At 36.0% G+C, this 13,740-nt stretch overlaps 1 protein-coding gene across 1 annotated transcript in view; it reads right to left on the reverse strand.

Annotated features, from left to right (window-relative positions):
* Positions 1-13,740, reverse strand: part of HIBADH (3-hydroxyisobutyrate dehydrogenase) — an 83,833-nt gene that overhangs the window by 63,810 nt on the left and 6,283 nt on the right. Inside the window, exons 2-4 of the mRNA XM_062569254.1 lie at positions 11,645-11,805; positions 7,338-7,447; positions 5,101-5,222 (exon numbers count right to left, since the gene is read on the reverse strand). Of these exons, the coding sequence (XP_062425238.1) occupies positions 5,101-5,222; positions 7,338-7,447; positions 11,645-11,805 (393 nt within the window). The remainder of the gene's footprint in view (positions 1-5,100; positions 5,223-7,337; positions 7,448-11,644; positions 11,806-13,740) is intronic.

Genomic DNA, 13,740 nt, shown 5'->3' on the forward strand with positions numbered 1-13,740 from the left:
CACTGAAAAGAGTCTAACCCCATATTCTTGACACCTTCCCTTAAGGTATTTGTAGATTTTGGTAAGATCCCCTCTCAGTCTTCTCCAGGCTAAACAGGCCCAGCTCTCACAGCCATTCCTCATAGGGCAGATGCTCCAGTCCCCTAATCATCTTCGTAGCCCTACGCTGGGCTCTCTCCAGTAGCTCCCTGTCTCTCTTGTACTAGGGAATCCAGAACGGGACACAGTACTCCAGATGTGGCCTCACCAAAGCTGAGTAGAGGGGCAGGATCACCTCCCTCGACAAATATTACCATTCCACTTTGTGATTTTTAACTACCATCCCTAGATCACAAAGCTTTGCAAAAAATTACTATGATCAGATGAATTCAGCAAAAATATTAACAGAGGAAATAAGAACATGCCAGCAAATAAAACATTAGGCAAGACATGAAATGACTGAGGAGAGGTGAAAAAAGCTATACTCACTATCAGAGGCATAGAGAACTTTGTGACCAGCTGACCAGACGGTTGAGTATATCCATTCAGGCTTTAAAAATAAAGTATAAATCCAGAAGTAACAGCAGAGTAAAAAGTGGAATGCATTTAGGACCACCTTTCCCTCATGTACAAGAAGACTTGCCCATGAGAGGAATAGGTCAGAATGACTGCTTTTAAGTTCATGAAAATGTTTCTTCTTGACAGTGTTTCAAAGATCCTAACATCTAGGAGACACTCAAATCTCTTTATTTAGTAGGTCAAAAAGTGAAAATAAAGAAAAATTTCACAGCATCGAATACAGAAGATACTGTATTTCATGCTTTCTGACCATTAAAGAATTACATAATTTCTCAGATTAGAAATGGTGAATCAATCAACCAACTTCTACCCTCCTTTGAAGTCATAAGATTTTATTTCTCTAAAAATGCATAAAGCTAAAGATACAAAGTAGATGCAGCCTAGAAAAGCCAGTTAAAAATAGCTCTAGAAAGACCCTGCAACAAAGGAGAGCTCTATTATTGACAAATACATAAATGATGCTTCCTCATTACAATATAACATACAAGTTAGAAGTTGCAACATTTGAACCACTTATTAGCATTTTCTATTATTTAGTCTAGTCTTAAAACATTTTTCAAGCCATCTTTGCAAGCATTAATGTGCACAGACACAGAGCAGTCTTTGTATTAACTCCGCTATAGGGTTCTCCTTTGCTTCACTGCACTAGACCTTCAACATCCAACTAAGAGAAACACATTCACCCATTGTTCTATACATCCTACTTGTATCTGCTATCAGTATGTGATCACGCTATTGAAATACATTCATCTCTCCAGTTTTGAAAGTCTTTTTTTTTTTTTTTTTTTTTTTAATTTGGAACCATGCAATACATTGCTCTTTGAAAGGAAATGAAGAAAAAGATCTCCACAGTATTTCTAAACACTTTTTCTTTGCTCCAAGTAAATGACAGATGACCACACAGAGAGTAATTCTGCAATTCACTCTTCAAGGGCTGACATTTTATTCCATTATCAAAAGTCTCAATTTGTCAATGGTTATTGGTAATATTCTTCTGATCACTTAATGCTTAGCTGGAGCTGGAAGAAGTACTACTATGAGATGAAAATGTTTGAAATGGCAGCTGGAATAGAAACTGCAGCTTCTTAACCAGCTCCAGCCAAAGGTTCCATATAAAAGACGTTTTATCCTAGTGTTTATCACCATTTTAGCATGACTAAATGACTGCACTTCTCTACATGATAGCTCTTGTTAATTATTAACAGACTGACTTTCTTATTGTCTACTATTGGCTAGATTAGATAGCAAGCAGAAAGACCTACCAAATTTCATAATCAGATTATAGTACATACTTCCAATGGAATTGAAAGCACTTTATCTGTAACTCTACAAACGTACAAAAAATCTTGCTGATGCATCTTTTAGTGAACTTCCAGCAGAATGCAGCAAAACATCTTTTGAACAGAAGAGGAGCTGGTATAACTTCAAGCATCAGTGGAGGGAAAAGAAGCTTAATTGAGAAGATAGTATCTAAACACTTACATCTGATGCATCATATAGAAAACAAAAAAAAATCATTTTGCTCACTGTAGTTCAGACAATGTATATTTTGTGCATTAAATCCAAAAGAGGTAAATATGACAGCAGCATCAGTGAAACCACGAGTAAAGTTTGCTCTGAACTGCAAGGTGAGAACCTGTATCATACTTTCAGCAAAATTAGTGGAGGGACAAACTTAACCCAATTCTTAAAGCCTTACTTGAGATCCCTTGCTTGGCCAGTCTTCTATTCAATGTTAATGGAAGTCATTTGTAAGTATGTTCTCTATGCTTCTGTGGTAATTAGTCTTTTAAAAGCCTTTTATACACACAAAGATGCAGAATCCAATCTTTTCAAAAAGATCAGTTTACTCCTCTAGGTTTAGGGAAAAAAGCCAAAAATAAACAGATTTTGAAACTATTTCCTCATTTGTCATGTGTTCACAAAGAACTCACAGATGAGAGCACCACTGGGAACTGTAACCCAACTTTCTCATGTGGACCTGCAAGTGATCCTAATCCCAGGGTAAAGCGATTGCTATCTCTAGAACGTATTAACAGCATAATCTGCATGCTGCTACAGGGATAAGAAGTATTTTCCAAAATTAGTTAATACAAAATAACACTGTAGTAACTTGGAGCATTAACTTCCGCTTACTGAGTGCTGACTCTGAGCTGCAAGCAAATGTTATAGACTAATCATACTAAAAACACAGCAGTGCTATGTGGCAGCACAGACCCATTCTGAAAAAGAGCAAGAATATTTCAAGTTGTAAGGCTGCACATAAGCCTCTAAAATCTAGAACTAACTCCCGGCCTTATGACACTTCACTTGCAATGTCAAGACAGGATTAAAATCACTAGTATTTTCTATCAGGTTTAGAGATCAAGCAATTTTCAAAATATTACTTAGTTTGTGAAATAACTTATTCACAGTGCAGACAAATATTAACATCCACTAAGCAACACGTGAATACTCAAACCAGAAGTGAAGCAATCTGCCAATAACAGCCAGGTCTAAGGTGTAAGGATGATAGTTCAGACATCCTGCTTCCTTTCCCTCCTCCCTCTCTCCCACAAACATCCTCACTCATACCTCCACCTGTATACTGTATTTCACAGCAATGGAATGATGTCTGTCAGCTTCTAGAGAGCTAAGCACACTTCTCCATTTAGTGTTTTAACAAGTGGCCAATAATGGAACCAAAACATACAAAAATACCCCAAAAGACATGATGTGTTAGGTCTTAAAAGATATAAAAAACAAAACCAACATTAATGTTCTTTTATTCTGCTACTATACTTCATTTCTCAAAGTATTGATCAACTGCTCATTTTAGGCATGACTCATACAGAGTGTTACTTGGTATTCATAAACACATTATCTACTAGCAAGCTAAATACCAATTCTTCCCTTCTCCTTCAGAGTATTATTCAGTGTGTAACTGATATCAAACACCAAATAATTTGTATTCAGATGAATCACTAAACACCAAAACATCCATTTGTATTCAGACTAGTCAACTCTATGTTACCACATTAATCTAGTCTCAGCATTATCACTCTCTCAGGAAACAAAACCCAAAGAACAGCTATTGTTTGGAAATCTTTTTTTTCTCTTCCTTCTTTCTTTGTAGTTAAAGTATAGTCAGCTTTTAAGCAAACATTTCTGGATAAAAATAAATTATAGAATTTCCAAAATACATCCCCTCAGTTAAACAACTTATCTGGGAGAACAGAGATTGAGGAGAACCACATAAAAGATATCAACATTGCCCAAATGGTAAGTGGAAGGTCATGCTATGTTTAGAAAAAGATCAGATACATACTCCACCCACAACATAGTCTTTTTCTGTGTTTTTTATTCCAGGCTAACAAGTTATCTAACTTTACAAAACAAGAACTAATAATTTGGCTGGGAAGAAAGAATCCTGTCTTCCCTATGATATCCTTCAATATCATCTGGGTTTTCCTGCTTGCTGTTCACATTAAGAATCGGATGAAAATTTTGGCTTCCTACATGTTGCCAAATCTTGCCTTAGTTTTCAGTTGAAAATTAAAAAGATGATTATTTTTACTCCTTACCTACACTAACCTTACTGATCTGAAATTCAGGCTACACTCTTACTTTCAACAATAACAATCAGCTATGGTTTTGTTTTCAAAAGCTTAACTTTATGCTTCTGTTGTCTTCTATCCACAAAATTAGAGACTTGCCTGCTCTAAATTCTTTCTTACGAGATATGCAATACTCAGATTAGCAGTTAGTAGTCTCTGACATCAAGAACAAATATCACATGCACTTTTTTCAACTATTAAAGAAACAGAACGTTTCTAACCTAACTAGCCATTTCTTGACAACATACTGCTTCCCTCCTCCCTTCTTTCTCTCTTTTTTAATTAACTAAAAAGCATAAGAATTGATTAACAGTAATCCAAATTATCGAGTTAGTCTTTTCCTAACAAAAAGAAACATATGGAGACTGAAGCAATGTGAGTATCTGCATAATAATATGGCTTTCTGAAAGAAGTTAAATTAAAAGGACAATTGTATTATGCCATGTTAAATCTCAATTTCTCCAGATCTGACACAAAAACAATATACTTAAACGCTAAAAATATTCCTAAAACAACAAGTAGCTTCTTAAATAACACCAGCCTTCCTCAGCTGCTCCCAAAAGAGCATGTAAAGCAGCTGCAGGAGTCAAAAATACACAGCACTGAAAGATGAGGCTTATCAGTCTGAGCTGCCTTCTTCTCTACTGCTACAGCACTGCTTTCAGCCAAGAGATTACAAGCAGTATTGTCCGTTCATTCTTAGAAAGCATCAAACTCTTCAGACAGAGGTAAATGCTTGTCTGCATCACAAAGGAAACAGGCAGTCTTTTTTTCTTTAATATATAATGGAACAAATAAAAAATTATATATATATATATATATATATATATATATATATATATCGAAGGAAAGCAATTTGTACCAACAAGGGTACAAATTGGTGACTAGAACCCCTAACAAAGAGGTAATCTGTTTAATATGAGGTAAACTGTTAATGAAGACTTACCTCCAGAAACTGGAGCATCCATGAATACAGCGCCCATTTTTTCAACTGCTTTAGCTAATTCTTTTGAAACTGCAGGGTCAATAGTACTGGAATCTATTAACAATGAGCCTTTCTTCACTTTCCTAAAACAAAGATTAATTATTAAGTATTTGTAGCATAAAACATCTGCAGCTATAACCATGGCAATGAGCTTTCTCAGTATGATAACAATGCAGATATTTTTTGGTACACTAATAAACACAAAGTTTTAAACCCTACTGAGCAAGATCTGCTGAGTGCGTATACTCCAATTATTTCTCTTGAAATTCATGATATAGCACAGTTTTGAACGATTCAAAACACAATCAAACCTGAACAACAACAACAACAACAAGGGATGTTCTTCCTGCAGGAGCATCTGACTGCTTTTCACATCCTTTTTTCCCCCTCAATGTTTACCACACGTAGGAACTCAAATGATTAACTGGCTGGGCTGTATTATAAGAGCAAGTACTGCCAATCAGTCCTCAAAGCACTGCTATCCTGGATACAACTCTGCCACAGCTGCTTGACCAGCTTTGTGGGACTGATCCAATTACCTTTCTTCCCTGAAGAGTTTAAGCTACAGAGACTTAGATCAGCTCAGTCCCGCTTTGTGAGGAATTAAACTAAGGACAGTAATGGAAGAAACCAATTAGCATTTCCTACACTGAAGGGAGAGCAGAGCATCCCTCAACTCTGTTTCGTTTTCTAATCACCGCACCTTAATAACACCCACAGTAAACTATTAATAGAGCTCTCAACAGTTTTAGACAATCTACTATACTTTGTTCTTCTCAATGTGGAGTAATATTTATTCCCTTACTTTATAAAACTGGATAGCAATACTATCCTATATGATCCTCAAATGTATTGCATAGCTGTAGACACTGCTAGGAGCAATACGTTACTAGTTGAAATACTTTTCAAACACTACTAATTAATTTGGCAAGTCCAGAAACTCTGTGCATTTCCGCTATTAGAATTCTGCAAATAATTGATTTTAAGCTCAGTGGAAATCTCTCCACAAAAGTTTAAAAACACTGTTTCAAATTAAACAAACTCTTTAGGTATTTTCTTGCATAATATATAGGGAAGAAAATACCTAAGTGATACAGTTTTTCTTTCCAAACCTCAAGATTAAAACCCACCTAAAATTGTAGAAAAAAAGCAAAAAAGGGTTTCTAGGGAAAAAAATATTTGTAAAAACAATTTGTCCAACAAATCAGTTAGATATAAAAATGTTAATCTGAAGCTAATCATCTCCAAAGGAGACTAATTTCATGGTTTGGAGAATGGGTAGGGAGTGGCTCCCCTTTCCGGATTTCAGAAGCATTATCATAAAACATACGACAAATCAGTACTTCAGTTCAAGATCCATTATAAAGACCTGAAACCTGGCTCGAAGTCTGAAGACTTTCAGAATATATTACTACTGAAAATATCTCTGTGTATTTTTCAATAAGACGAACTGTAAAGTTGAAAAAATCACTAACTATAAACAAAAAAAGAAAAGCGTATTATCTCTAATAAACCAAACGGTCAGCTGTGATGTTGATCTTCATGCTTAAGTAAGAGTAGATGTAGACAGGACTCCTGCGTATCCAATAGGTTAATTTGGCTTCGGGTTAAATAAAATATTAGATATATCAATGTTTCTGACTCTGAATAATCTTTACAACCCACTTTTACCTATGAGTCTTAGAATCCCTTTATCAACAGTAAGGTGCCTGCTGAGACAAGAGATGTTAAGAGTAGAAATTAAGAAAGCCTTGTCAGCTAGTCTATGTTACAGTACTTCAGTACCATGAACTTGATGGCATCTCTTCAGAATATTTACAGGATTTCAGATCAAAGAAAAAAGTATTTGAACAAATAATTATTACCAACAAATAGTCTAGCTAAACTTGTCTGTTAATATATCTATACACATTATAGTAAAAGAAAGTTAACAACTTAGATAATATTTATCTCAAATTCATGTAAGTTATTATTCTACTGAAAATAGAACAGGACCTTAGCCAAAACAATTCAAATATCAACCACAGTTTAAGAGAACTCTTGTAATTAGAAATAACAATAGTGAGAAAACAGGAGAGTATCAAGTTAAATGCACTAAGGCACGGCAACACAGTTGAAGCAACAGTGATCTTTTGATAACCAATGTAATATAGCTTTGAGTATGAGTGAGAATTCTCCAGAGTAGAGTACACACTTACTTTAGAATTCCATTTGCTCCTGTGTAAACATCTACTGCATTGGGGCTGGAAGGCAGCATGGTGATAATTCTGTCTGCCCTTTCTGCTACATCTGCTGGAGAATCCATCACCTTTTAAAGGAAAAAAGAAATTTTATGTAAGCTTCTGCTTCTTGAAAAAGTTAGAGAAGGTAAACATACTTGTTGAACCTGTTATAATCACTTGCAAGCCATCAGTCACAATGAAGCTAGGTGGAAAAAAAAAAACAAAAGAGAACAGAACACAAGACAAAGTCTGCCCTCATAACAGAAAAGTCCATTTATTGAATTCAGTAACCAAAAAACAAAAACAAAACTCCCAAAAGCGAAAAGGACATTCTGTCATGGAAGTTCCTCCAGAGCATTCATCAATGGCTATGCAAGCATCAACTAACTGTTACAGTTATTATTAATAGATTCAGCAACAATAAAGAGTATCATTAATATTATAATGATCTGTTCTGCTAGCTGTATTACAGGCTGTGGGTTTTTAAGCTTCTAAGAATGCCTTAAGCAACATTTTTTATATACTTATTAGTCAATGTGAATGAATTTGAATTTCTACAATGCACGGTGTGGAAATTAATTAGGGTTAAAGAAATTGCCGTTTAACAGCTACCTGAAAACGTCGTTCCCTTTTATAAAGTAGACATATCAACCAATCAACTACCTTGTTTCATCATTCCTCATCTATTTAAAACTACAGGCATTTGTTATCATATTTTGGTTAGCTTTGATATTAAAGGGCACTTCTTATGTAAGTATATTATCTTATGATACACAATATATTTCTAAGTTCTTAGCATCAAAAAGAGCATTTGGAAGACATGCTAAATAATCTCTTGAAGGACTTCTGAGATGTGATACGATGATGTCCTTGTTTTACAATAACCATGGAAAGACTGTTAATATTCACTGAACAAATTCCTTGCATGAATAAAAAAAAAAAAAAAAAAAAAAAAAAAAAGAGGAGCAGAAATTGGCATAGATGGGACTTAGAACATACAGTTTTTGCTTTTAAAGAAAAGCAAAACATAACACATCTGGTACAACGCACAGTTATAAAAGGAAATGTATCCAAGTCCAAACCAAACCAGAAGTTAGGCAGAATAAATGAAGCAATTACAAGCAGAAAAGCTTGTACACTTGATTAGCTAATTTCATGATTGATTTCTCTGGAGAATCGAGAGCCGAGCTCTTCATACAGGAGTATGACACCTATGTGTTTAGTTCTGAGTATCTCAGCTTCAGTTCAGTCTCAAAGTGTATTATTAAAGGAGAGGAAGCATGTAATTGCAACCTGGATTTATATACATCTTCTTAAGTGAAAATATTATCTCCAATATTCTCAAAGATTTGCACGTTATCAACTGAAGATTTCTGTGGCTCATTTCCATCCTTGAACCAGAAGTTGAAAAACATACTATATTGGGCACACAACTTAAAAACCATGGCAGCCTCACATTCTCACTTCACTGTGTGGATAAGACATAGCTATTTTATTGCTATTTTACAGATTTAAACAACGCCTAAAGCAACATAGATGTATAGAAGACATAGTACAGTAACCATTTGTACAGAAATGCAATCATTCCATCTATGTCTTTCAAAATAATAACATTATTTTTAAGTGAAGAAAATGACATTAAGAAAGTACAAGGACTGTGACAGTATTTCCACAACTATATAAAGGAAAGTGGTTTTGTTGTTTTGAAGTAGGTAATATGTTGAAGTGGAAATATCACTCTTGTCTTTTTGATACTGTAACAAATATGATTAATGATCCTAGAGGAAATCTACCTAGATGGTACAGTAAGCAACATATGAAAAAAATTTATTTGGACCTTCCTGTGTCAGAAATAAACTTAAATGTTTTGAAAGCTATTAAGAAGCATTAAACATTTAAAGTCATTAAGAATGCATATGCAACTTTAAAAAACACACCCAAATACTAGCAAGTAACAACAAATTATTAACATGGAGCATACTGGGTCAGAGTAGCAGCCCACCAAGGTCAGCATCTGTTCTGATACTAGCCAGTTTGAACAAACTTTTCAAACAGGCAATAGGATGCAGGAGACTTTTCTTCATACATACTGCTCATTGGTTTATGCCCTCCAGTATGCATATATGCTTATATTTGCTTCAAAATGCTTTTCTTTATATTTACTGCAAGTAAGTTAACAGTTCTGCTTGTGTGAAATACCATTGTCACTGAATACACTGGTAAAAAGCTCCATTTTTTTACGCTGCTTTGCTTATCAGATGACTTCAGTAACACTAAAACTTCCAAGTTCTCAAAGATATGTACACTTCAGCACAGCAACTGGGTGACACACCCACACTCCACTGTCCAAGAAAGAAAATGGTAACTATGAAGGAGGGGAAGAAAACAGTAGAGAAAATGGGCATAAGCAGGCTACTCACAGCACCTTTCAGTACTCTTGTCAGTAACCTTGCAAATTTTACTCTGTTCACCAGCAGCAGGAAGGTGGCTGCCTCCTGACATACACTACTTCTCATTGCTTCAGGGGCTACAGCAAATGCAGTTAGAAAATATGCAGACCTACAACCAAATACCTCTCATCCTTCATGTACTCTGTAGCACTGGCTTTAAACAATGGATATTTGACAACATTTGCTATCTCCTGGGGGATATTTGTTCACCCTTGCAACACTGATGGTTTTGCCCTACCAGTCAGACCAAAGAAAAAGCAGCCCTCGGAGTCCAATGTTGCTTCTACAGCAGTTTCTACAAGGCCCCCTGGACCCACAAGTTTCCAAGTCCTGCAAAAACCACTGGGGTAAGATTTACACCTATAGATCAAGAAAAGGAAGTTATGTTCGGATATTTACTCTAAGTGTGTTTTATTTGTATTTAAGCCTACCCGTGTATTCTCTTAGTGATTTACAATCTTAAAACAGGCTTCTGCTTTATTTTTAAAAGCAATACAGTTTGCCTTTAATATCACGTTAATTCTAGCAGTGGATGCCAAAGATTCTATTACTAAGGCGATAATACGTCATCCAAATCATCAGCCACATCATTGTGAAAACGGAATTAAAAATGCAATCAACTGTTCAAAACAGACTTCTAGTCTATTTGCATAACCTCTTACTCGAGACAGCTCTGCCTCATGCCTGAGGGTCTCAGCTGTTTTAACAAAATAAATACAATAGCCAGGAAAGCAAGCTGTAAAGCTTACTTTTCCACTTATTAAGGCCAAAAATCTGTAATTAGTCAAGTGGGCCTCCAATAAATTATCAACAAGTGAACATTATCATTTTTTCAGAAATCTTGATACTATCTCCTCATTCAATACAGTTGCTGTTAGCTCCAACAGCTTAGACTCCAAAGGCATACAGTTCTATCTCTAGCTAGCTACAATTTCCTGGCCACTGCTGGATAAATTCCTTCTATCTTCTACACTGTCACAACAGAGTATTATTTTTGCATGTTCTTTTGTTTCAGTCTTATGTACCTATCCATCCATCCATAAGTAATGGCAACTGTCTAAATTTCTATAAAGTATGGCAAAAACATACAAATAAGTTTCAGACACTCAAAAAAGACAATCACAACCACATGAAGAACTGAATGGGTTTCTGGGTCTATTAACCCAGTCAACAAAAGCAGTAGCACTGACTGGAATGGGGCCAAGATTTCACAAGGTATATATACAGGGCAGGAAGGTAAACCTTCTTAATGTGATCAATTTCCTTGCCTCCTTTTTCCTTTTCATTCCTTCCTCTTCTCTCACCATAACCTTCCTTACCTCTAAGAGAATAGCCACTTAAATAATTGGATTTTTCCTCTGCCCCTGAGGACTGCACCTTGAAGCAGCAGGAAAGCTCGTATGTCCCTATAACCTTAACAGCTATGCCAGCAGGAATTTTTAACTAGGGTCACCCAGCCTGAAAAGGTCAAAGTAGGAACCAGATGAAAAGCAGCCCACTAGCCTTCTAGACCCAGGGGAGGAGGAAGCAGGGGAAAGGAGGAGGTGAAAGAACAGGCTGTCAACCTAGTCTCATAAAAAGAAAAAGAAAAAAAAAACAGCTATAGAAGCCCAGCAAGGTAGCAATTCTAGCTAACAGCATGACAAAGACTTAGGGTGGAACCGCATCTATGCTCCAAGTAATACCCCACAGATTCAGAGCGCATTCACTAAGTTGTTTTTAGTTTTGAATGTGCTTTTCACCAAGAAAAAAATAGCTTGCTTAAAAAAAAATCACATGCAAGAACCATTTGATAAATGCAGTTGTTTGAATAAAGAAAGGTTATTACTATACCTGAGCACCCAAGTCTTGAAATTCTTTGCAAGCTTCTGGGAACACATCATACGCAATAACTGGATATCCGTGTTTTACCAGGTTTTTTGCCATTGGATTTCCCATGTTACCCAGCCCAATGAATCCGACTGGGGTTTTGGAAGCCATAGCCCTAGAACACACTAATTTCAAAATAATAAATATCAATATATTCATATTTTAGAGAAATGCATAACAATGATGCAATAAAAGCTAGCGTGTAATCTGTCTGCACTGATTTAGACAACTTAAATATTTAGGCTTAAAAAGTACATAAATATGAATCCTATTCCACATAATTTAAACCATGAATTAGAGCTTACATTGCGCTACAAATACTGTCTGAGAATGATTTTCCTATCTAGCAAAGAAAATTATTTTAGCTAGGAAAATTTGGGTGTTTCAAAAAGTATAGTAATAATCAAACTTGAGTAATGTCCCTGAAACCTAAGGTCTTAGGTTCAATAACAGATGAAATCAAACACTGGCTTAAAAAACACCGACTTGCCTCTGTTTTGTCATGTGTCTCAGGCCTAAACTGGATGAGAAAAAACAAGTTTTATACATATTTTGCAGACTGCCTGTTTGCAGCAATAGCTAACTTTGGCTACAGTCCTGGGATATAAAACCTGCTCTCTAGAAGTGGACTAAAGCTGCCAATTTATTTCATGTAGCCCCTCACAGATAATACTGGACTGTTCTGACCCTGTAGTCAGTAAACCACTAACCTAAAGGTGAAAGTCTCAACAATAACACAGCCAATCCTTAGAGCCGTGTGATCACTTGCACTACAATTTACAAGCAAGCTCTTAAAACTGGAACAAATCACACTATAACGAAGCTTTTATCAGAGTAACAGCTGTACTCTATTTGCTGTACTACCATGATAGAACTATATACCACAATCTACAACTTATAGAACAGTACAATTTCAGTCAGTTGCTTTTCATCAGTAGATGGGTAATATCAAATGCTAAGCAGTAAGTAGCGCTGTAGGTATTCATGCAGTGTAATCACTATCTCACCATTCTGAACAGCCCTAATCTAACATCAGTACAAATCTGGCAGTTCCTAGATTTCTTTGTCAATTGCGTAAGACAATTTTTCCTTAATGACAAAGGAAAAAGTGATTCAGAATAAACACTAAGATACATGGCAACTGAGCAGCCAGAAACAAGAATAAGTAATAGTAAACTACCACAACTCAGTACACTTACAGAAAAAGTACACAACCCAGATCTAGATTCTAAGAGGTCTCAATGCTTAGTAAAGAATCTTCTCTAGGCCAATAACACTTGATTAATCATTTTAGTTTTCTGACTTTAAGCTCCTTCTTAGCCAGCAATGGTCATGCTCTTTCATCTGCAGCACTATTCTGGATGTGCCACATTCAATAAATCATGTTTGTTGAGAGAACTTTGGTCTGAGACAGTTTCCACAGCTGACTGCAGCAATGACATAGCTAGAGAAAGAGCATGATTAAAAAAAAAATGTACTGGGAAAATGCTTAGTGCAACTAGGGTAAGTCATAAAAAGAGCAGTTGCTTTATTAAGAAGTGCTATACGTCAAATATAGGAAACAAATAAATGAGCTTAAAACACCATCATCAGCCATAACCACCATCTTGAAGTCTCTTCTTCTCATAGTTTCTGAGTCAGTCTTCCCCAGTACATTTACATTAATCTCAAACTGTTTCTTTTGTTAGCCGGAAGCTTTCGGCTTCCTGTGGAGGTTCAAATCCTGGTCTTCAGTGCCTTTCCTTCTTTATTCCTTAAAATCAGTGGAGCTTATTTACCCTGACTTTAGTTAAGCCTTAAAACAGCCTTCTCTAGTATCCTGGTAGCCAAATGGAGGACATATGCACTGGATAGTTACACTACATGATGGAAGAAGTATCAGCTGCACTGTGGGGCTTAAACAAATGGCCAATAGTTCAAGGACTAGCAACAGACAGTTGTGAGCTGTGTTCCTCAGATGTCAACACTGGGGCTGTTATTGTTTAAATCTTCATCAATGACTTTGATGAAGGAACATCAGTACCCTAAGCAAATTCATGGGTGATATCAAACTGGGGGAA

The sequence above is a fragment of the Rhea pennata genome, chromosome 2 (genome assembly GCF_028389875.1).
Source record: "Rhea pennata isolate bPtePen1 chromosome 2, bPtePen1.pri, whole genome shotgun sequence".
Classification (NCBI taxonomy): domain Eukaryota; kingdom Metazoa; phylum Chordata; class Aves; order Rheiformes; family Rheidae; genus Rhea; species Rhea pennata.